The 24203-nt window shown below is 29.0% G+C and overlaps 1 protein-coding gene across 1 annotated transcript; it reads left to right on the forward strand.

The window, feature by feature from the left end:
• The first annotated feature begins 1550 nt into the window (after positions 1–1550).
• Positions 1551–4039, forward strand: LOC130980676 (uncharacterized). The gene is made up of 8 exons (XM_057904332.1): positions 1551–1700; positions 2003–2114; positions 2323–2493; positions 2828–2950; positions 3061–3145; positions 3253–3259; positions 3479–3633; positions 3925–4039. The coding sequence occupies exons 1-8, from the start codon at positions 1551–1553 to the stop codon at positions 4037–4039; spliced, it is 918 nt and encodes a 305-aa protein (XP_057760315.1).
• Positions 4040–24203: the final 20164 nt, after the last annotated feature.

The raw sequence follows: 24203 nt of genomic DNA on the forward strand, positions 1-24203 counted from the left end.
ATTCTCCAACATTTTCCTAAATCTCTAATTCTCTCTCACTCTTATTTTTTAAAATACCAAAATACCCCCCCCCAAAAACTTCCAGTGTTAGCATCCCCAAGTGACCTTCGGTCCTGCCTTCTTTGAACGAGGAAGCTCATCTACGGTGGCGGCAGCGGCGCCAGCCACTTCGGTTTTGTCGGCTTCTTTGGGGTCCAAAGACTCCAGCGAGGCCATGACCATGAAACTCCAACGGGACGCGACATTTTCACGATGAGAGAGATTGGTGTCAAGAGCACTGACGGAATCTCTAGGAAGGCGGAGAGGTCGCTTTGACTTCATTTTCTTAGGTGAGGGCTCGCTGGAGAGGTGGCCGTTTCCGGCGGAGTTCGCCGCGGAGGTCAGCCGCACGCTAAAACCAGAAGGGTTCGCGGTGTTCCATTTGGTAAACCCTAATGACACTTACAGCTTCAATTCGTTCCTTGATTTGTTTGATTCTTGCTTCGTATTAGTGAAATCGCGTTATATCAAAGGGTTTGATTCTTCAATGCCTCAAATACGGGAAATTGCTTTGAAGAAAGAGTTTTATGATGTTGATGCTGTTCATAAATTAGTAAAAGTTGATTATTTTGGGGGTGGTGAAGATGATTCAAGTGACAAGTATTCTGTTCCAGAGTATAAGCATGATTTAGTTAAAAATGCTGAGCCTTTGATTCCTATGGAGCCACTGAAACCGTGGATAACTTTGAAGATAAAAGTTTTTGATTTTGCTGTTTGGTTGAAAAATACTGTTTCAAAGAATGATTTTGTGGTGGTGAAGATGGATGTGGAGGGCACTGAATTTGATTTGATTCCAAGGCTGTTTGAAACTGGGGCTATATCTTTGGTAGACGAGATGTCGGCACCGTGATTCAAGAGGTATATTTCGTCTAGATTCTATTCTCCTCCTTTTGAAGCGTTAGGGTTTCCTTCTCCAGTTTCAATTCCTTTTTTCCTGATAATTGTTACTGTTTTTCTTATGCATCGTTTAGTTTTTTAGTTGTTTGGTTTCTGATCTAATCATGGTGATTGTTACTTTTTTTTTTCAAATCAACGGTTCTGTCATATGTTTGTGGGTTTCGTGTTTCGGGAAAATAAATTTTTTCTTGGGGGTTTTGCTGAGTATAATTTATATGATGTTCTTACTTCTATTGGACTGAAGTTTACTGTAGTGTTAGGTATACTTGACTCCTGAAATTCTGTTCTTGCTTTATTGTGAATTGTCAAATCAGCAATATGTGGTAGGTACTTGCTAATTTGTAACATGTCTCTTCCCACATTGTTTTTGCTCTTTTCCTATCAGTATTTGGTTACTTGTGATATCGTCCTAAATGATGTGTGTAGGGATATCAGTCTATATATGCCTATTAGTCTATCTCTGTCCCATATGTGAAGCTTTCATTGTAAGCTTTAGTGTTTGTTAACTTTGGGAGTTTATAACTCCAACTCCTGTGTTTATCTTCTCTTATTGGTTCTGAAAACCTCTCTTTATATTTTCTTCTTTTGGTGTTCTTGTTCTATATATGTTGGGAATGAATAATCCTGTTGATTTGGTGGAGAAAATCACTCCCTGGAGGGAATCATGGAAGGTGCATGTTAAAGTTGTGAAGTTGTGGTACCAGAAGAATACTGCTTTGGATCCTTCTCAAAATCTGTTGCATATGGTCTTAATGGATGAGAAGGTCAGTTTTATTTTATTTTAGGGTTTCCTTAAATTGTTGCCAGTTTTCATTTTTTTTAAATATGCTGAAGGGAATTTTTATTCTTTGTTGCAAACTGATATGTTTTTGTTGTTTTAAATTTTTTAAGAATTGTTACTATGCTCTTTTCATTTTTTTTTTAGTTATGTTGAACGGAATTTTTATTCTTTGTTGCAAACTGATATGTTTTTCTTGTTTTAATTTTTTTATGAATTGTTAGTATGCTGTTCGTATACTGAAATTTGTTAATAAATTCAAAATAATAACCATTTTTTTAATTGCAGTTACACAAGATCCAAGCTACCATTAGAGATGAGCTTATATCAAAGTTTGCTGTGTCTCTAAATGAAGGTGATCTGTATTTGATAACCAATTTTACAGTTTTGCCAAACAGTGGTTTGAACAGAGTTACCAAACATCGGTTCAGGCTTTTGTTCCAATACAAGACCTCTGTTGTTTCTGTGGTGTGTTAATAAATTCAAAATAATAACCATTTTTTTTAATTGCAGTTACACAAGATCCAAGCTACCATTAGAGATGAGCTTATACAAAGTTTGCTGTGTCTCTAAATGAAGTGATATGTATTTGATAACCAATTTTACAGTTTTGCCAAACAGTGGTTTGAACAGAGTTACCAAACATCGGTTCAGGCTTTTGTTCCAATACAAGACCTCTGTTGTTTCTGTGGTGTCTCCAAGGATAACTCATTCCGGGTTGTGTTTTACATCAATAGATGAAATTGATCAAATGACAAAGGACCACAATTTCCTTATTGGTTTGTAAAGTTTCTTGCTCTACTCTTTAGTATCATAGTATTTGTTTAGCAAGTGTGCTTTCTGATTCAAAATTGTATATATTTCAATTTAATTATTAGACTTGTTGGGATCATTACTGGTGTTCGAAAAGAAAGAGATGTAGCATCATATGGGAAGCTCATCAAAGCAGTTGTGCTAGAAGTTTTTAGTCATGGGTAATATGTCTTGAGTTTCTCCTATATCAGTAGTTATGTTCATGCATTCAATTTTTTTTTTGTTTGTGTTCCAGGCTTTATTTTATAACAATAAATATATAGTTACATCCTTTTGATCTTTTGAGAGTTATTTCTCTAGGAAAAAAGGTCCAATGCAATGTGTTTGGAAATGCTTGTGATCTCTTGGAATATGAAAACTTACAAAAATATCCAAGATCTCCACTGATTGTCCTTGAGTCCTTTAAAATCAAAGCAATTGAAGGTTAGTTTCAGGCATATTCAGGGAATTTTTACTCTAATATTTACTTTTCTGAATCTGATGTTTCAGCTTAATATGGTTTGAGGCTAATAGAGTAGTATTCTTTAATGCAGGTGGAGTAATTCTACAGAATGTGATCAATATCTCTAGATTATTCATTAATCCAGACATTCCTGAGTCTGTTGAGTTCCTAAGCAGGTTAGTTTTGATAAGAGTTTTGTAGATCTACAAGCTGCTTTGGTTATTTAGTGGTATTCATGTATATGTTTTGTGTTATGAATATTAGTATTGTGTCTTTTATGTAGATTTAGTGTAGCCAGTTATGGATTCTCAAGATTGTGACCAATGACCTTGGATACTTAATTTTAAGTTGATGGTGATTATTTCAATCCAAAGAGATCAGTAGTATTCAAGATCTTGATGTAGATAACAGGGTACTGTTTTAGATTGGCAAACTCTGCATTTAATACTTAAACTTCAATTTCTTAAAGATGTGTGTTTGTGTTATATAATTGTTTTTTTAATTTACAGGATGCTCATTACTTTGTAATGGGGACAATTAAGGAAGTTATGGATGAACCAGATTGGTGGTACTACTCATGTGTATGTGGTCATCCTGTTGTTGACCATGAGGATCTCTACCTTTGTGATGCTTGTTGTTCATGTGTTGAACATGTTATGCTCAAGTAAGGTTCATATGTAACTCTACTATTCAATGCATTAATTCTGAATCTTTTGGATTTTTGGTTGGTTTCTCTTATGTGTCATTCTATGTGTTGTTAAGCAGCTTTAATTATTGGTTTTAGTTATCATTCTTGGTTGTTAATTGTGTTAGGTATAGATGTAACTTACTATTCAATGCATTAATTCTGAATCTTTGGATTTTTGGTTGGTTTCTCTTATGTGTCATTCTATGTGTTGTTAAGCAGCTTTAATTATTGGTTTTAGTTATCATTCTTGGTTGTTAATTGTGTTAGGTATAGGATTCGGGTAAAGGTTCACCATGCTGGGTGTGATGTTTGTTTGTTCTGCTTGATAATGCGGCAACAAAACTATTTGGAAAAACCTGTTCTGAAGCATTTCTCGGGATAGACGAAGAATTCCCTCTTGATCCTAGTGTGCTTGCAGTATCAACTCCTTCATATTGAACCTCATTTAATACTTATTATATTTTTTTTTCAAGTTATTGACTCTTTTATACTGAACTCTCAAGGTCTGTCGGTCATATTCTCCACAAATGTTTGGTGATGTTGTTGGAGAGCATAAAGTTTTCAAGGTTGAAATTCTTCCTGGGTTGATCCAGATTACTCCGGGTCCTTTAAAATTGTAAATGTGTTTAGTGATAATTCTGAACCAGCTACAAGTGATGATTATATGAATGTATGATTTCTCACTCTATGTTACAACATGTTCATTCATTTTTTTCTGAATCAATGGATTCGATGGTTATTCTAAGCAAATTATCCCAGGCAAGGCTTCATGATCCGATTTTTCCACCAATCTACGATGCCTGTGCAGTATGGAATTGGGGAAGATTACAAGACTCAAGTAGTTTGTGATAATTCTATTCAATCAGAAACTATTGAAGATATTATTACTGATCTTATTTCACCTAATCGCTGTTATTCTGATGTTGAGAATGTATGTTTTTTTGCCTCATTTCTTATAAAATCTGTTGGTTATTCTTTTTGTTATTCTTCTTACATTTTTGCTAAAAAGTCAGTAATTGATAGTTTTGTAAATTATTGAAATTTGAAATGCTGTATTAATTTTTTCTTTGCTGGCAGGGTGGTTTTGTTTTCATTCTTGGAACTATCATCTGTTTTCAAGAATCATAAGTGGTGGTTCTCAACTTGTTTATGTGGTTCTCTTGTGTCAATAATAAACAAATTTTATCATGATCTATGTCAGCTTCAATGCATTGATGCTGTTCCAAGGTGTTTGTTCTTTAGTTTTGTTCTGTTTTGCTAACTGATTATCATTCATGTTAACTCAAATTTTCCTTGTTTTTTCTTGGTTTTCAAGATTCTGCTTGAAGATTGTAGCTTCTCATGCAAATGGCAACATATATTTGTTCTCAAAGATCGTGAGGTTGTGCAATGATAAAGACAAGATGCTCCACCTTTGTTGTGTTCATGGTTGATGCTAGGCCTGTGGGTTATGAGATGAATCGATCTGTGTATATTGTTCAACAAATCTGGGATGATGTCTCTGTTTATTAATGTTTTTGAGTCCGCTGAGATTGAGATAAGGTTTGGTGCATAGTTTTGTAATTTGTCAATTATTAGTATTTAAAAATATCAATAACTTAGAGGTTTTCAATTTTTTTCAGATTCATGTTCTGGTTGATTCTATCCCTGAGGTTGAAGATGCTTTTAGCCAATGTGGAACTGATCATGAGGCTGTTGAAGATCTAGATGCATTTAGTTTAATAGTTAAGATAGTAGTTTGAGTTGTTGTTATGCATGATCTGATGCTTTTAGTATTATGCTCATACTACTTTAAATTGTTGTTTAATTTGTAATATAATGGTAGTCTTTTCTCAATTCCAATATGGATATATCTGTGATATTTATATATTTAATGAAATTCATTTTTTAATTACAGCAGGAAAAATGTGTTTTTTTTATGAGTTTCAAATAATCTGGTGAAATAATTAATCAATTATTAATCAGTATTAAAAAAGAAATGATAATTGTGAAAAAAAAAATAGTTTTTTTTAATACATTGCTTTTCATTACGATTTAAATTTATTCTAGCTAAAGTTGAATTTAATTGTTATTAAAAAATATATATCTCTTTATTTTTTTTTGTATTCAATCAAATTCCTTTTTAATTTCAAAAAAAATAATATGCGTTTATTTTACCAGTTTCAAATAAACGGATGAAATAATAAAATTATTATTAATCAATATTAAAAGAAATGATAAATAGAAAAATATATGGTCAATAAAGTTGTTCTCATGACTATTATTAAGTATGTATAACCTAACATTCAATTTAATTGTTATAAAAGATATAATGTTATCAATATTTTAATTTTCTTTTTTGGCGAAAAAAATGTCAATTCACGGTGCCATACTCCCATTAACACATAACTCATGTTGTCCCTTTTCTTAATTTTGTTCATTTACGGGTTCTTTCTTCTCCTTTTCTTTCTCGATATGAAACCGGAATTCCTTTCCGTCAGCTGATCAATCGCTCCTCTTGCTCGCCGTTTCCAGAATCAGAAAGCGAACTACCCAGAGCTCGGAACGCTACTGATTTAGTTCAACCCTAGGATCTTTGCTTTCTTCTCCGAGTTTCGTTTCGTGTTCCCTACCAAACTGTTTCTACGAGCCGCCCTGTTTGTTTCGCCGTTCATCTATTTATGGATTTCTCAATTTTCTGCTCAGATTCACCATCTCAGATTCTTGATGAATTTTGGCATCTGTTCCGCGATTGAACCAGTTTTATTGTCTATTGTTTCTGAAATCCTTAATTGAACAAATTCTGAGGTTTTTTGGTTTCTCTTCTCGTTAAGTGTCATTTTATTCTCTAGGCTTTGTGAAATTCTTAATCTTCAAATTTTGTTCCACTTTAGGCATGGGTTTTATTGTTTATGGTTTCTGAAATCCCTAATTTTTCAAATTCTGATGATTTTGTCTATGGTTTCTGAAATCCCTATTTTTCAAATTCTGATGATTGCTGGTCTGTTATATGGTTAATGCACATTTTATTCTCTAGGGTTTGTGAAATTCCTAATGTTCCAATAATTATGGTGTACGTCGGACCTGTTAGTTAATTTTGTAGATTCTCTAATTCAGTGCTAATTTGGTGTCATTTTGTAGGTTTAATTATTTGGTTTGGAAAAAATATTTTACTTTTGTCTTTATCTGAGCTAATCTTCTTTTTGTTATTGTGTTCTTCTGATTTAATGATTCGGCTCAACGGTTGATTATCAATTTTCAGTTTCAATTATGGAATCTATGTTTCTGATGGGAATAAGTATACATGTCTTCTATTTTAGCAGTGATACTTATTGGGAATAGTATTATTATATAGTCAAAGATAGGATCAATCAGTAGGTATGGTTTCTTTATAGATTATAGATATATATATAGATTTCTTTATAGATTTATAGATATATAGATAGATAGGTAGATCGATGTATATAGATTCATAGATAAGTGATATGAGATATCTATCTATATATAGAGGTTGGGTAAATCTTTATAGATTTATAGATATATAGATAGATAGGTAGATCGATGTATATATTCATAGATAAGTTGATATGAGATATCTATCTATATATAGAGGTTGGGTAAATCTAATTAATTACCTATGGACACATTGAATGTCATGTCAATCAATCAATCAATGTAGCCAAGGAGTGTAAGAGAAACGTATTCTACAAGCTTTGCCTTGGAAACTTGGTCATTCCTCTGTATAAGTAGTAATGAGGTGATGGAGTAATTGTGTTGATTTTCAAGGGCTATCACTTGTTCCTTACTTGTCTTTTCTCTTGCATTCCTTTCTCTTGAGATAAATCTGAGATCCCACAGTTTTCGGTTGCTGCTATTTGTTCTTTAATTTCTTTTTTGTCATCCACATTCTTTGATCTTTAGTATTTATGTATTTATTTGATAAGATAAGATGAATCTTCCTATTGATCCTGTTCAAAATCTCAAGGAATGGAAACTTGGAGTATTGAGGCTAAGATCTTTGACATTTGGGAAGATGCTAGCAGTTAAGGAAAATATGCAGAAAATGTTACATATGGTGTTGGTGGATAAGCAGGTCAGTATTGTATTTAAATATCCTGTGTATGTGTTGTGGTGTCCCGATGTGTATCAACAATCATTTTTACTTAAGTAAATCGGTATCTGATCAGTTTTAGGATGTAACATGTCAGGTATGATATTAGAAATGGTGATGTGATCTTTTTCCTCTTTTTAATTGCAGCACCACAAGGTTCAAGCAACTGTTGACCATGATTTGATCACAACTTTTATTCATCAGTTAAAAGAAGGACATGTATTCATTATTTCTGATTTCAAAGTGATACCTAATGGTGGATTGGTTAGGGTTACAAGACATCGATTCCGGATCCTTTTCAAGTGTAGTACCTCTTGTTGCAGCTGAAGATAGAGACTACCTAATCCTGGTTTATGTTTAACCTCTGTGGACGAGATTCTTCAAAGCGCTCTGATTATGAGTACCTAATAGGTAAGTTTCCCTTTTTGAGATTTGACCTGGAATAAAGGTGTTTTAAAGTGAATTAATAACAGCTGAATAAAATGTCTTGTGTTATTGTCCTGTGGTGAATCCTTTCTGCTATATTATGACTAAACAGATTTTGTTGGTGTTCTTGTGCGGATTGAAAAGGAAAAGTGATGTTGAGTTTAATGGAAAGATATTCAGAGTTATTGTCCTTGCAGGTTTTGCAGATGGGTATCGCTTCCCTTCTTTTTTTTATTCTATTCTATTTTTAAATCATGTTATGCTGTTTTCATATCTTTTATTATTGTTGGATTATTCTATTGTTGTTGCTCATTTTTTATAATGATTACACAGGAAGAAAATCCCCTGTATTCTTGTTGGTGAGTGTTCTGCTCTTTTGGATATCAATAGTTTGAAAAGTATCAGAGCACCAGTTCTTATTCTGGAATCTTTCAAGATCCAAGTCAATGGAGGTGAAAAGTTGTCCATGTTGCACATATGTCTGAGTTTGATTTCTTGATATTTTTGTTTACCAATTAATTGTTTCTTCTCACTTGGTTTCTTCTTATTGTGTTTCATGATTTTAGATAAGTTAGTCTTCAAAATGTCATCAATGTTTCTCGGGTTTCAATCAACCGTGATATGCAGGAAACAGTGGATTTTCTGAATGGTTAGTTCCATTCAAACTCGTGAAATTTTGTCCAATCAACTGACAATTTCTGTCTTTGTCTATCCCTCAGTCGCTTACTCTGTCTCTCTATTTCTCAGTTTCTATTCTCGCTCTTTCTCTGTATTCTCACTCACTGTGTTCCTCTCTTTTTTTCTCTTCTCTCTGTCTCTTTCTCACTCTCTGTCTCTCTGTCTCTATATGTGTTTTTCTGAAATTGTTTTACTGTAATCTTTTTTTTTTCATAGATACCATATCGCAAGCCATGATTTCAGTAGACTGTGTAGTGATGAATGGGGATTTAGTATGTAATCGATGATGAATCTTTTGACTGGAAGCTAATGCGGACTATTGCTAATCTTAAAGGAAACAATGAGGTGTGTACTATTAGGTTTTTTACATGTTCTAGGGCTATGTAAGAAGTACTCATGTTAATTGATTTTTCGATGTTGTAGACAGGGCTTGTGCATTCGATTCTGAAATTTTTTATTTTAATAGGATGGACAATTCTTTGTGGTTGGAAAAATTAAAGAGATTGTTGAAGATCCAGAGTGGTGGGTCTTTGTTGTGTTGTGGTCATCCAATTGTTGGTGATGATAATGTGTTTCATTGTCAGCTGTGCGGGAAAGAGGTCCAGCATTTTATGACCAGGTAAATCCAGTTTATGATTTAGAAAACTTTTTTCGATCTGTTATGATTCAATAATATAAGTTAATTTCACTTATCACCTTCTTGTGACTCTCACAAATAGATTAATCTGATGTTTAGTTTCTTGGTTATAGTTACAGGATTAAGATACTTGTTGAAGATGGTACTTCTTGTGGAATGTTTGTGTTGTTAGACAGTGCGGCGACTAAGCTATTAGGGAGAACCTGTTCTGATGTGTTTTTGTTGTTAGAAGAAATGGAGGTTGGTTAATGTTCTTAAGTTTTATTTCTGTATACTTTATCAATAAGTATTTCTTATTCTTCAATTTCATTCATTAATTAGTGATCATTTTTTAATATCTATGTCAGAAACTTGAGCACCCATACTGTCCAAAATTTTTTCATCAACTCATTGGGAAAGAGATTGTTTTCAAAGTTCAGGCAAAGCGGATTAACAGTCCCGGTTATTGTGGTACCTTTAAAATCATCAATGTCATTAGTGATGCACGTTTTTTCAGGAAAGTTCAGTCTGATCATTGCATCAAGGTTAGTGCGGTCTCTTTAAGTTAGATACTAATGAATTAGAGGAGTTGTTTTTAGATATAGTTTCCTGATCGCCAGTTTCTAATTCTTTGGGTGTTCTTTTGAATGCTATCCTTTACATGCCAATATGATTTTGCCGCATACTTTACAAAGTTGGCTTCCATTTCTGATTCAGTTTTTTGTTTCCAAACTTTAAGGATGTTTTCTGATTCGGGCTTTAGCCCAATACTTGAAGACTTCTCTCAGTGTGGACAGCTTAGAAGTTATCACAACCAGTTTTCTGGTGTTCCAATAGAACTGCATAGTGTTAAAGAGATGCTTGCTGACATTCTTTGTGCTAAAATATATTCTTCTGCATCAAGAAATGTTAGTATTTATGTTTATGTTTCAACCGTCTCAAATGTATTTCAAGATGTGTAGTATGAGAACATGTATCATAATATGCCAATTACTGTTTCTCTACAGGATCATATTTGTATTTTGATCGGTGAAATTATTGATGTGCCAAAACATTAGAAGTGGTGGTACTATTGCTGTTTGTGTAATGCACCTGTTTCTCATGTTGGAAATTTATTTTATTGTTATCTGTGTAAAGTTGAGTGTTTTGATGTCATAAGAAGGTATCTATTTATCCTTGGAGTTCTTGGTACCAGTTTTTCTTTTTGTTTAATTCGTCTTCTACAACTGTCTCTTAGTGTATATTTTTCTTTTGTTACATTATTTAGGTATCGCATCAAAATTATTGTTTCCCATTCAAATGGGAGCAATATTTTCATACTTGAAGATGATGAGGTGATGCAATACTGAAAAAGAGTTGCATAGATTTTTGATGGACCAAGTAAATTCGTCCCAAGTAATCATTTTGTTTTTAATTTAATTTAATTGTCCTTGTTTTCAGTTGACTGTTTATGGTTCAGGTATGTGAATTTTGCTAATGTACTTATTTTTTTTTTCCTTCTCTTAGTCAACGGATGATTACACTATCCGAATACCATGATTTCTCAGTTGATGAACAAGAAAATTGTCTTCATAGTGGATCCTAGACCATTGGATATGATTTGAATAAATCTCTTCATGTTGTTCGTGCAATAGTGATGATGTTGATATTGTTAGCTTTTTGGAGGACTCCATCCATGATAATCAACAGCAGGGGTACCATTGTTATGTCAATCTGATGTTGCGTTAGTCCAGTCTCTTTTTTTTTTTTTTATCAAGTTAGCCTCAATTGCCTATATTGTTATGTGTTTTTTCATGGGCGATGTATTAAGTGTTACTGATGTTATTCCTCTCTTGTTCCATTTAGATTTCCTCTGGATCCCTTTGTTCCTCATTTTCCTTTGAATTTAAGAATCCTGTTGAGTTTCACTCCAATGCAACGGTTCAATGTTCCTCGAGCTCAGGTGCTCCAGTGCATCATGCTTCACCGATTTCCGTTCTGAACTGGAATTGTTGGGTATTTCTTTATCTAATGGGCTTGATTCTTGATCTATTAGTAAATGTTTACACTAATACATATATGGATACATGTATGTTGGTTACCTTTGGTTTCTTTATTTGTTTAATATCTCTGTTATTACTTTCCAAGTTTTTATCATACCTGATTTCTTTATTATCTAAATTTGTTTTATTTATTTATTTATTTATTTATTTTTATTTTTTTTTTCTTCTGTGTATTATTGTTCTTATATTTTGCTGTGTTCTCTGTAGACTGTTAACCATGCTTTTCATGCAAGAATCTGCTCCTCACAAGGTTCCAATTTAGTTGGCAATCATCAGCCTCTCACTATTAGGGAGGAGCTTCAGAGGGCGTTTGGAGATGTGAAAATACTAGCGATGTGTGGAAAGGATGGATGAGTGTAGTGGCTTTTTTCTTACATTACAATATATAATTATATAGATATCTATAATATCATTGCAAGACTCTGAAGAATTGTTAGAATTTTGCTTAGTTGTGTTAAGTACTTGGGAAATTTGTTAACTATATTGTCAATGGATCTATTTTGGTATGTAATTATCAACTCATTCTTTGGAGTTGTGATATTTTGGATTGTTCTCTTTGTTTGCTTAAATTTGTATATCGTTATATATAGATGTGGGGTTTGTTTGGTATATATATATATATATATATATATATATATATATAATATATATAGATATATATATATATATTATATATATGTTGTTACCATAATTTAGATAATGAATTCCAAAATCATTTAAAAATGTATTTCTTTAAATTGTGTTATAATTTTATATTTAGATTTAGATATCTCATGTAAAAGGATATTTTTAGTGAAATCATTTAAAAATGTATTTCTTTAAATTGTGTTATAATTTTATATTTAGATTTAGATATCTCATGTAAAAGGATATTTTTTAGTGAAATTGGTTATGTGTATTTCTTATTATTTATCATGTGAAAATATATTTCAAACAAAATTTTAATAAAATTTTACTTTTATTATTAAAAATATATCAACTCTACTAAAAGTAAATAAAAATATTATTCATCCTTTTTTATTTTTTCGATTTAGTAGTGATCCAATACTCAAATACTTAGTTGGTTTTATTAATTTTTTATTGATATATCTAAATTATCTATGTTAGTACTTTAATAGTGTATATTTAGATATTTTTTTCATAAAAAAAAAGGATAAAACTTTCTAGGCAGCAAAACGCTGCGGTTCTACTCAGTGAGACAAGTAGCAAGCCCTAACTTCATGCTCCCGTCCCAGACCTAGCATTCCAGAGTCCAGGACGCCGTTTCAATCTCATCGAGCTCCAGAGAGCGCCTCAGCTTCGTTCAGTAACCACCTCCTGCCGCCGCCATTGTTCGTTCGAACAGCTATCGTCTGCGCGCTCACTTCCCCTCGATCGCGAAGCAGCCATCGCAACCTTGGAAGCCTCGATCGCGCGGTGGCCATCGTAAGTTTCGAAGCCATCGTCTACTCGAGCACTCTTGCATGCTCTGTCTCTCTCGGTGTTTCTGTCTCCCTTGGTCACTGGGTGTCTCTGTCTCTGTCTCTCGGTGTCTCTCTCTCTCTCCGCGACCACAGTCTCTTGCATGTTCTGTAGGTAACCTTTTTTTGTTAACTATCAATTTATGATTGAAGTCTGGTATAGTGAAACTCTGTTAACTGTTATATAGTGAAACTGTGTTACTGAAATAGTGAACCTCTGTGAACACTGATTCAACTGATCTGAATCTTTATTTGAAAATTATTTTTTGGTTCTTTGATTTTTAGGGTGCTTGCCGCTTCAATTTGAGGAGATTCTGAATTTTGGTTTAAACTGTGATTGAATGTTCTTTGGTTTGGGTTTTTTTTCATTTTCCTGAAACCTTATCTTTTAATTCGTTGATATCAAATTATTGTTTTCAGCCTTGGTGATTTTTAGATATTCTTTTTGGTTGTTTTCTTTTTAAATGTTTCAATTGGTGTTATTGTGTTGTTGGTGTGATTTAAATGTTCTTTTTCACTCTTTCTTTTGCTCGAATGCCCAGACAATGCTTGATTGCTTGGATTTAACTGTTCAATGGATAAATTTAATCATGCTGGTTCAGATGCTTTCTGAACTTTGCTTAAATTAAAAGTTTTATATGATGTTCACTAGAAACATAAATTGAGTTTAGTAATTCGCATGTCCTGAGTGTTAGTGTTGCTATTTTCTTATCTTATTTGTTATCAGTTTTAATGTTTTATTGTGGCTTTTGTTTCTATGTGAAAATTCTTAAATATCTTCACTTTCCTACATGATTTAAGGTGCTACAAATGACATGCTTTGTGTTTTGTTCTTTAAGTTTTGTTTATTCAATTTTATCGCTTGTTTTTCTTGAATTTGTTGAAATTTTCTGTTAGGGTTAACTTTATTATAATGCTCTCTTTTGTAGTACGAGACAGGGTCCTTTATTTCTTCTTAAATCTTTATATCAAGCCTCTCTATTTGACAAGTCTGAATGGCCATGGATGCTAATAGAGAAGATCCAAACAGGTATGGTGCTGAGCATTAGAGAAGATGTTCTCTTTGCTGCATTTTCAATTCAATTGAACTCTCATTTGTTTTTCCATTAAATATATTTCATATTAAGTTATGAAAATTTTAATGTGAATTCAATATCGATGTAATGCCATCTATAGTGTTTTTTTTTTAAATTCTTATTCAGATATTTTTCATGTTTTAATTTAATTTTATTGGCCTCTCATTTGTATGTGGGCTAGATTTCAGAAGTTGTTGTAATTTATACAATATCTTTGTTAGTTTTCTAATGTGGTCTCTTGGGTATTTTTCATTATTGTGCTTTTAGTTTGTTACAATTTTTTTTCTATACTTAGTTAGTTGTTTTCTTGGTTATAAGTCTCAGTCTTAAATTCTAATCGTGCCTTTATATGTTAATAGGAGGTTTTTAGCAACCCAGGTATATTGGCCTAGCGAAAAAGAACTGGTTTTCAGATTTTGCGATCTCAATCAGCAGGTAATGAGATATAATGGCCAATGTGCAGTTTTGTAGAGTAGTGTCAATCTCAATTAATTAGATTACTGATTTGGCTTTATGTTCTTTAATTTGTTATTTTCTATTATTTTCTTCATTTGTGAGACTGATTGCTTTGCCCCTTTGTCGTTTTTCTATGTATTTTTTTTAAATTCATTGAGATATTTACTGAACTAGAATTTACTCAATTATTTATTCTAAAGTTTTCTTCTCATTATGATGTTAGTTCATTTACTGAACTAGAATTTGATTTTTTCTGTGTATATAATAATTTATTGATTAATGGTCGATTCTTAAATAAAATTTAAATTCATAATGAATTAATTTTTAATCGGATGAACTAAAAAATACAGTAGACAAAAAAAGGTTCTTTATTTTTAAATCGATGGTTTTGAATTTAGTTGAGTGTCATATTAATCTTAATGACTTAATGAGATAATAATCAGCACTAAATTTTTTTTAACTTTTCATTCATAATTTTGTTGGTTAATTTATTTTAATTAGTAAATATTTTCATATTTCTTTTTTTAATTCACAAGCTATAGACTTTTTAAAGAATGGCCATCTATACCCTTATCATCACTTCATTTTATTTAATTAACAGTTCCCACAAATTTTCGTAATATATATTCTAGCAAACACATGTTAGAAAAGATATAATATAAATTTCATCATGTTGGACCATTTTTTGTTTTAACTTTATATACCTATGGATGTTAAAACTTATATATAAATGGCTGAGAGTTAGAAGTTAGAAGAAAAGGGAAGGAATCATAATGAAATTGAGTGTTGGAGAAGGGAGTATTTTCACTCCTCATGAACGCTCAGATTCTGAACCTCAACAGGTTGGTTTTAATTTATTGTTAAAATCATAAACGATAATTAATCAACATTTTCATCTGTCTCTCCAATTTCATGCATTTTTTTTGCTCTTTTGGGTGAGAATTATAGTTTTTAGTACTTTATGCATGTGTCTATATCAATTAAGTGCTTCCCATACTTGCCACTCTTGAAATTCCAAATGCCATTCTTGTGTTGCTCAGTTGGTAATAATAGTAGATTTAAAATACCTCTATTTGCTAAATAATTAGGTAAGATTATGTGAAGCTTTTTTAGTATGTTTAGTTACAAGAGTTAACTTTGTTAACAAATTTGAATATAGGGTGATAGAGCTCTTCCCTCAAATTTTGTTTCAACTCATGGGGAAGGATTCGGGCCAATATTCTATGTGGTTGACGAGTTAGATAATTGTTTGTCCTTGGAGGTGATCAAAAAGAATGATCAGTTGCTGATAACTGAGTACTCATTTGAAATGATTAGAACTTTCTATCTTAGCGATAAACCGGCATGTGTTCAATTTAGGTACGTTGGTTTTGGAATTTTTTTTATTTCATTGTTTGATAAAGACAACCAACCCATCCAAGTTCACCTTGATCCTGATTGCTATGTTCCTGAGCTAATGGACCCTGAGACACTTGATAATGTGTCAAGAGTCTTCCACATAAAGTATACCAGGATGGAAGAAGACTCATCAGCTGATGTCATTGTTCTGTCTGGGTCTGAACCATCGGATGAACGGTTTTCATCGGATGGTGATGAAGAGAATGATCAACATGGGTCACTGGTTGGGGATAATCCATATAATCCCATAAATTTGTCTAGTGGCAGCAGTTTATCATTGGAAGTTGATGAACACGTTAATGTGTCAAACCAATTGCCTGATCCTAGGTAATGGTACATGTAACTATTTTCCTTTCTTTTGTATTTTAATATCGTTTGATAGCTTTTTATTTTTTACTCTCATGATTAAGTTCATATTATCTTGAATTAGATATGCTCCAGAGATTTCTTATGAAAAGAAGATCACAGCTTGGGATGTTGGACAGTCTAGATTGGTAAGTTGATCTTAAATACTGTTTTCTTTTTTTTTTCTACAAACTTATTGGATGTTCTTGCTAAATCTGTTATTCATTGTGTATAAAAATATTATGTTTATGTTAACTATGAATTATTTGTTGCAGTATTTGGCTTCAAAATTTGCTGTGTATCTTAAACCATATGGAGATGGTTCGATTTGGACGATCATTGGTCCAGATTCCAATGTTGAGAAGAATGAGTTTTTTTTTCACTTACTGAAGAGTCGAGGAAGACGTACAGAATGGAAATTTGGGGTCGGGTGGAGTGAATGTTGTAGAACATATAATTTAAAGGAGGGTGATACCATTACTTTGAAAGTTAGCTCGATAGCTAACCGCCAGATAGAGTTATCGATTCAGCGTTGTTAGGCCTCCTATGTATAACTCTATTTGATGGATATTGTAAATTATATGTTAAGTTGTCTTGAAGATATTTTATTTTTTGTTTAATGAACAAATTTATATATGTTATATATATATTTTGTTTTGGTAATAGTAAGTATCCTAATGTTATTTGTTCTTAAGATAATATGTAATAGTAAACTACATCTCTATTGTACTTTTTTTTTTCTGTTCTGTTTTTTAGTGTTTATAAATTGTTTGAATATTTTATTAACTTTTATTATCTTACAAAATATGTTATATATTTATTGACATATTGAATAATTGTTGTAATCTATTTTTTATTTTAGTCTAATAATAATTTTGTAATTATTCAAACTTAATACAACATATCTATTTGTATAGAATATATTTTAATTATATTCTTAGTATTTTTTTTTAAAAAAGTTTAAATTTCGTGTATCCCGTGCATTGCACGGGTTATCACGCTAGTAGCTTAAGAAAATGAGTTTATTTTAATTTTTTTAAATTAAGATAATAAAATTGATATATTATATATAATGAGCCTTATATTTTTATTTTTTACAAATTTATTTTATCTAACATACCAAGAATTAATTTATCATACGCATTTAAATAAACAAATAAAATTAACCACTCAAATAATTTAAATTAATTACGATATGATGAATCTTTTATTTTAATATTCTACAATCATTTTAAAAAGTTTTAAATTATTTTTTAATTTAAAATTATTAATAGTATTCAACCTAATTTTATATTTATAAAATTAGATATAAAATTTTAATATTTAAAGTAAATTATATAAAATTATTATTAGTTTTTAATTATTAAAACTTTTTAATTTAAAAAAAAATTTAAAATAATAAAAAATACTTAAAAATTTTAATTAATTAAAACTCAAATGATTAAAACTATGACTATAAACTCCTTTAGATCACTCCCAAAACCGTAACCATAAACCCTTTTAGGCCACCCTTCCGAAAAACTGTGACCATAGATCTTTTTTGGTCACTGTAAAAAACCGTGACCATAGACACCTTTAGGCTACCCCCCAAAACCGTGACCATAGACCCTTTTAGGCCACCCTTCCGAAAAACCGTGACCATAGACCCTTTTGGTCACTGTAAATAACCGTGACCATAGACACCTTTAGGCCACCCTCCAAAACTGTGACCATAGACCCTTTTAGGCCACCCTTAAAACCGTGACCATAGACCGCTTTAGGTCACCCCCCAAAACCGTGACCATAGACCCTTTTAGGTCACCCTTTTTGAAAAACCGTGACCATAGACTCTTTTAGGCCACCCCCAAAAACCGTGACCATAGACACTTTTAGGCCACCCACCAAAATCGTGACCATAGACCCTTTTAGGTCACCCTCAAAACCGTGACCATAGACCCCTTTAGGTCACCCCCCAAAACCGTGACCATAGACCCTTTTAGGTCACCCCTTTTTAAAAAACCGTGACCATAGCCCCTTTTTGGTCACTGTAAAAAACCGTGACCATAGACCCCTTTAGGTCACCTCAAAAACCGTGACCATAGACCCTTTTAGGCCACCCCCCAAAACCGTGACCATAGACCCCTTTAGGCTACCCCCGAAAACCGTGACCATAGACCCTTTTAGGTTACCCTTTTTTGAAAAACCGTGACCATAGTCCCCTTTTGGTCACTGTAAAAAACCGTGACCATAGACCCCTTTAGGTCACCCTTCAAAACCGTGACCATAGACCCTTTTAGGGCACCATTTTTTAAAAAATCGTAACCATAGGTACTCTATGGTCACCCTTTCCAAAAAAACCGTGACCAGAGCTTTTTTTTTTTGGTCACCCTAAAAAACCGTGACCATAGAGGGTCTATGGTCACGGTTTTTTACCGTGACCAAAAAAACCGTGGCCATAGACCCAAAATGTTGTAGTGATTGAACATAAACCACTATAGAATATAGCGGTTTACATGGATTTGCATGTTAGAGAGAAAATCGTTATAAATGTAATGGTTTCTGAAAAAATTACAACCTGAAAAAAACTGCAATTAGTTATAACGGTTTCTACCTAGCACACAAATCTACGTAAACTACTATACCTTGTAGCGGTTTACGTTCAATTTTAAAACTACTATACTCTATAGCAATTTTTATAGATATAAAAAAGTTTCAAAAACGTCTGTAGTATTAAAATTTTAATCTAATAAATTTAATTTCCAAATATTTAAATACATAACTTGCTTTAAAAAATATAATTAAACTAATTTACAAAATCAATTAACACACATATAATATGTATGTAACATATATTCTAATTTATTTATGTGTAACATATTTTTTAATTCATTTGTATGTAATATGTAATGGTCATAATATATATTTATATAATACAACGATCATTTCATATATATATTTTAATTTTTTTATTGACATTTCACATGTCAAATATTTGTTGGAGTGTGAGAGTTTTTTTTTAGTAGGATTTTTTTTATCGATCTATGTAAAAGAACTCATTTAAATTTACACTCTAACCGACAAACGTTACAAAATAATAATAATAATAATAATAATAATAATAATAATAATAATAATAATAATAATAATAATAATAATAATAATAATAATAATAATAATAATAATAATAACTTGAAAAACCCGTATATAAACTATTTTAATTATCTGTGTATTATTATTAAAATTCTATTACTTAATATACTAAAACTGGATTTTTCTCCCGACTAATGGAAGTGAGGTGTCGATTTCTCATGAATCTATTTTTCTGTCAGAATGAATACACTATTTTAGCTTCTAAGTTTATTTTATAAAAATATCTTTATTATAATTACACTATAATTAGCATTTAAGTAATATTACATAATTATACTAATTTAAAAAATATCTTTATTATATATAGTTATATAAAATCAATATTTAATGTATTATTAAACTACTTATCAATTATCAATCGAAAATATTTTTAATCATTTTAATAATATTGATAATAATAATAATAATAATAATAATAATAATAATAATAATATATAATAATAATATAATATGATAATTATATGATAATGACACCGGTTATTAATAACCAATTTATATTTCTCTAAATAAATTTATTTTAGAAAAATATTTTTATTATAATTATATTACAATATTACAATTAATATTTAATGAATAATGCACAATTATACTAATTTAAGAAAATATATTTATTATATATCTATTTTATTATATAAAAATTATATTTTTGCACTTAATAACAGAACTGATACGACATGCTCTTAAGGTGTTTCCTAATTTATTTTATTTAATTCGTTATAGCAAATTAATTATAATTAATTAATTATATCAATTAATTAATTTGATTAGACATTCAAATCTCATCATTTATTATAATTTATATGAATTTATTAATTATTTGATTTGATTGGAGTAAATATCGAATTATTTAATAAATAATAAATATGATAAAGAAATATATGAATTAATTTAATTAGTTTATTTTTTCAATACCATCTATTTATATACCAGATCAAATATTTTTTACTCGTTCTCCTTTTCTCTCTCTCTCTCTCCCTCCCTCCCTCTCTCCCACTCTCTCTCGTGTTTAGGTACAATTTTTATAATTTATTAAATTTTTGTTTCTTTTATCTTTATTTATATATTTTATTTTTTATATTTTTTAAAATTTTTGTTTATTTTAATTGCTTATTATTAGGTGCACACTTTTTTTTTAATTTTTGATTAACAAAAAAAAAAATGTGTCATTTTTATGTTATTTTTAAATAATCTTACAATAATTTTATTTTGTAATATTCTATTCATATATATATTGTCTTTTTTTTTGTGATTCACAATTAATATATACATTGTTCGTGTATGTGGTTTATATGTTAATATTTTTATTGATTTTCTTTATTTTATTTTATTTTATTTGTGTGTCTCTTCGTTGCTCTTTATTTTAGTTATATATATTCATTGATTTCTCTGTATTGATGCTCTTTTTATTTAAAATATTGTGACAATTTAGAGTGTATGTTGTGACCCATGTGATATTCGTTAATTTGGTGTATCTTTTTAGACGGTTTATGTTATAATGTGTTTAAGGAATTAACTTAAAATTATAATATGATATATAAATTTATAATATGATTTAAAGTATGTTAAAATATTAGAACATTATCATATAGATACAAATGTGTCCTTAAGATACAAATTAACTAAATTATTTTTCAATTTAATGTGTTTGATTCATTCAATTGTATTAATTATAACTAATCAATTGTGTAATTTGATTTTGATTAGGATAAATATTTCATCATTTAATATTTTATTTGATTCATTAAATTACATTAATCATAACTTCAAATATTTAATTTAATTAGAGTAAATATCAAATTATTTTAATTTTTTTATTCATTAAACCAAATTAATTATAACTAATTTATTATTTAATTTGATTGATATAAACATTAAATTATTTAATAAATAATATATAAAGCAATGAAATAAATGAACTCAATTCATTCAATTTATTATCTTATTATTTTATATATCCCTTTTCTCCTTCTCTATTCTGTATTTCATGTAAAATATTTATAATTTATAATTTTTGTTTTTTATTTTAATTTTGCTAATATTTTTCTATAATTTTATTTTATGTTAATTTTTTTATTTATTTTGATTAATAATTCTTATGGTATTATTATTATTTTATTTAAATATAATTTAAATATTTTGTAATATTTTTATAAAAGTTGATTAATAGGTTCTTCTTTAAAATATTTTATTGAAATCTTTTTAATAAGATTATATTTTGATTTTTCTCTTTCATCCTTTGTATTAATTAATTATATTAATCTTCTATTGCAATATATTTTTTATCTTCTTTTATTTTTTTAATTTCTATTTTTACTTTATTTTTAATTATTTATTTTACTTTTACTCCTCATATATAGATTTATTATAATTCATCATAGGTTATTTTTTAATTTAAGTGATTTTTAGGTTATATTTTACCATTGATACTTTTATTTTGTTTAGTGTATTTTTTTAGTCTGTATTTAATATAATAATCTGTAAATATCTATTATATTATATAAAAATTAAATTTCTGCACTTAATAATAAAAATATCGTGCCATGTTTCTGATGGTGTTTTTTTTATTTATTTCTTTTAACTCATTAAATTTAATTTATTATAATAAATTAATTATATCAACTAATTGATTTGGTTAATTATTTAAATATCATACAATTTATTATAATTTTTATCAATCAATTAATTGTAATTGTAATTCAAATTGAATTAAAACATCACTATTAGAAAAAAACTGTTAATATGCGTATGAATGGAGTCGAAATTGAGAAATATATATACATATGAAAAATAAAAAATTATTGCACGATTGTTGAATAAAAAATAATCATATATATAAAGTGAAATAATTATAACAAAAAAATAATTAACACATGTGATTTAAATGTTTTTAATAACCGATAAGATGAAGTTTAACAAAATATAGTTCATATATTTTATTTATTTATATATATATAAATAATTATTTATGTATATTATATATATATAGAGAGAGAGAGAATTATTTAACAAAATTAATATATTCGTATACATAAATAAAAAAGCTATTATAATTTTTGGAAATTACACATGAACTCTTTTTTTCTCTCAAATAAATTGATTCTAATTATATTACAATTAGCTCATGAATAATGCATGATTATATTAATTTAATAAAATATCTTCATTATAATTATATCAAATCAATATTTAATGCGTTATTGAATTACTTATCAATCATCGATATTTTTAATCATTTTAATTATATCAACTGATATAGTTCTAATTCTCATTTAAGTGCAATAATTTTATTAGGAGATAGTTAATGCACACATTAATAGTGACCCATTTAATTTGATAATAATAATAATAATAATAATAATAATAATAATAATAATAATAATAATAATAATAATAATAATAATAATAATAAAGGTCTACACGGTACATGCATTATATTTTAAAAAGGTAAAATATATTTTAAAAAAATTAGGGTATCAATAATCAATTGTGATTATTATCAATATCAATAATTAATTTTTATAATTATTTTTGTACTACTAAATGCTACATATAGTATTTTTTTATAGAATAAAAAAGGTTATGATTCATAACATTTTCGTAAAGTTATATTGTATGGATACAAAATTAATTAGATAACAAATTGAATTTTGATTAATATGTTTTATTTTTTGCTCATATTTTTTTATTAATTATTTTACTTTTTATAATTACAGTAAATATTGAATGTAAAAAAGAAAAAATTAATATTGAATGTTATCTATTTTATTTATTTAGAGTCATAATTAAATTTGATATAATTATAGCAAGTATCTAGAATTAATAATAACATGATACTATAATTTTAAGTTGTATAATATAATAAAAAAATGTAGTAATTTATGTATGCTTCCTATATAGCAATAATATTATATATATTTATATCTCCTCTTTTAACTCTTTCCTAAATATATTGGCATATAATTAATGTCGATAACATATATATTGAGTAACTATCTTTATTGACTTAATCATAAAGATTAATAAAATATAATGGCATAAATTTCATCTAATTGTAGCAAGTATCTCCATTGAAAATATTTGCTAATTATTACCATGTATAATTAGTGTATATAAATAATATATAAGGATTAATAGTAAATTGTTACAATTATTTATCATCTAGAAAATTCGTACCCAAATATAGATCTTCTTCTGTTTATTATTTCTCATATCTAAGGGCTACTAACTACGATTCTATCAACAGTATTACCTATGATAGATTATGTAATAAAAAAGTTTGAAAAATAAAAGTAAGAATTATAAGGTTATGGAAAGTCCCATCCAAATTTGACAAGAATAAGATGACTTACATAGAAATGATTCTCATGGATGATAAGGTAAGTTGATTATTTTTTATTATTCTTTCAAGTAATGCTAGGTTCATTTTATAAATATTTTTTGTTCATGTTTTAAGTTTATTTGATAAGTAAACCCTTGCACAAATCAAAGACAGTGCAATTGTATAGATTTATAAGTGCTAATAGCCTTTATATTTAATTTGTTTTATATTGTGATAATAGCCAATATATTTGTTGGTAGATTTGACTATTACTATATTATATTTATGATCAGTATATATGTTTGATTTATTGAAGAAAGTAGATTATTAAAATCGATTAATAACTATTTTAGAGTTAATCTAATTAACACTAGATTAAAAAAAAATCAAATAATGCATAACATATTATTTTTTTATTAATTAAATTATTGTAATTCAAATTAATTTTAAAAAAATAATTTAAAATTATAATTTCAATCTTATCACGTGCATGACACGAGTAATTAAACTTG

The sequence above is a fragment of the Arachis stenosperma genome, chromosome 5 (assembly GCF_014773155.1).
Source record: "Arachis stenosperma cultivar V10309 chromosome 5, arast.V10309.gnm1.PFL2, whole genome shotgun sequence".
Taxonomy (NCBI): domain Eukaryota; kingdom Viridiplantae; phylum Streptophyta; class Magnoliopsida; order Fabales; family Fabaceae; genus Arachis; species Arachis stenosperma.

Coding starts and splice junctions, on each gene's coding strand:
- LOC130980676 (XM_057904332.1), top strand. CDS start 1,551: ATGAATAATCCTGTTGATTTGGTGGAGAAAATCACTCCCTGGAGGGAA. Junction 2,115..2,322: donor TACAGTTTTGCCAAACAGTG/GTTTGAACAGAG, acceptor CCAATTTTACAG/TTTTGCCAAACAGTGGTTTG. Junction 2,951..3,060: donor TAAAATCAAAGCAATTGAAG/GTTAGTTTCAGG, acceptor TCTTTAATGCAG/GTGGAGTAATTCTACAGAAT.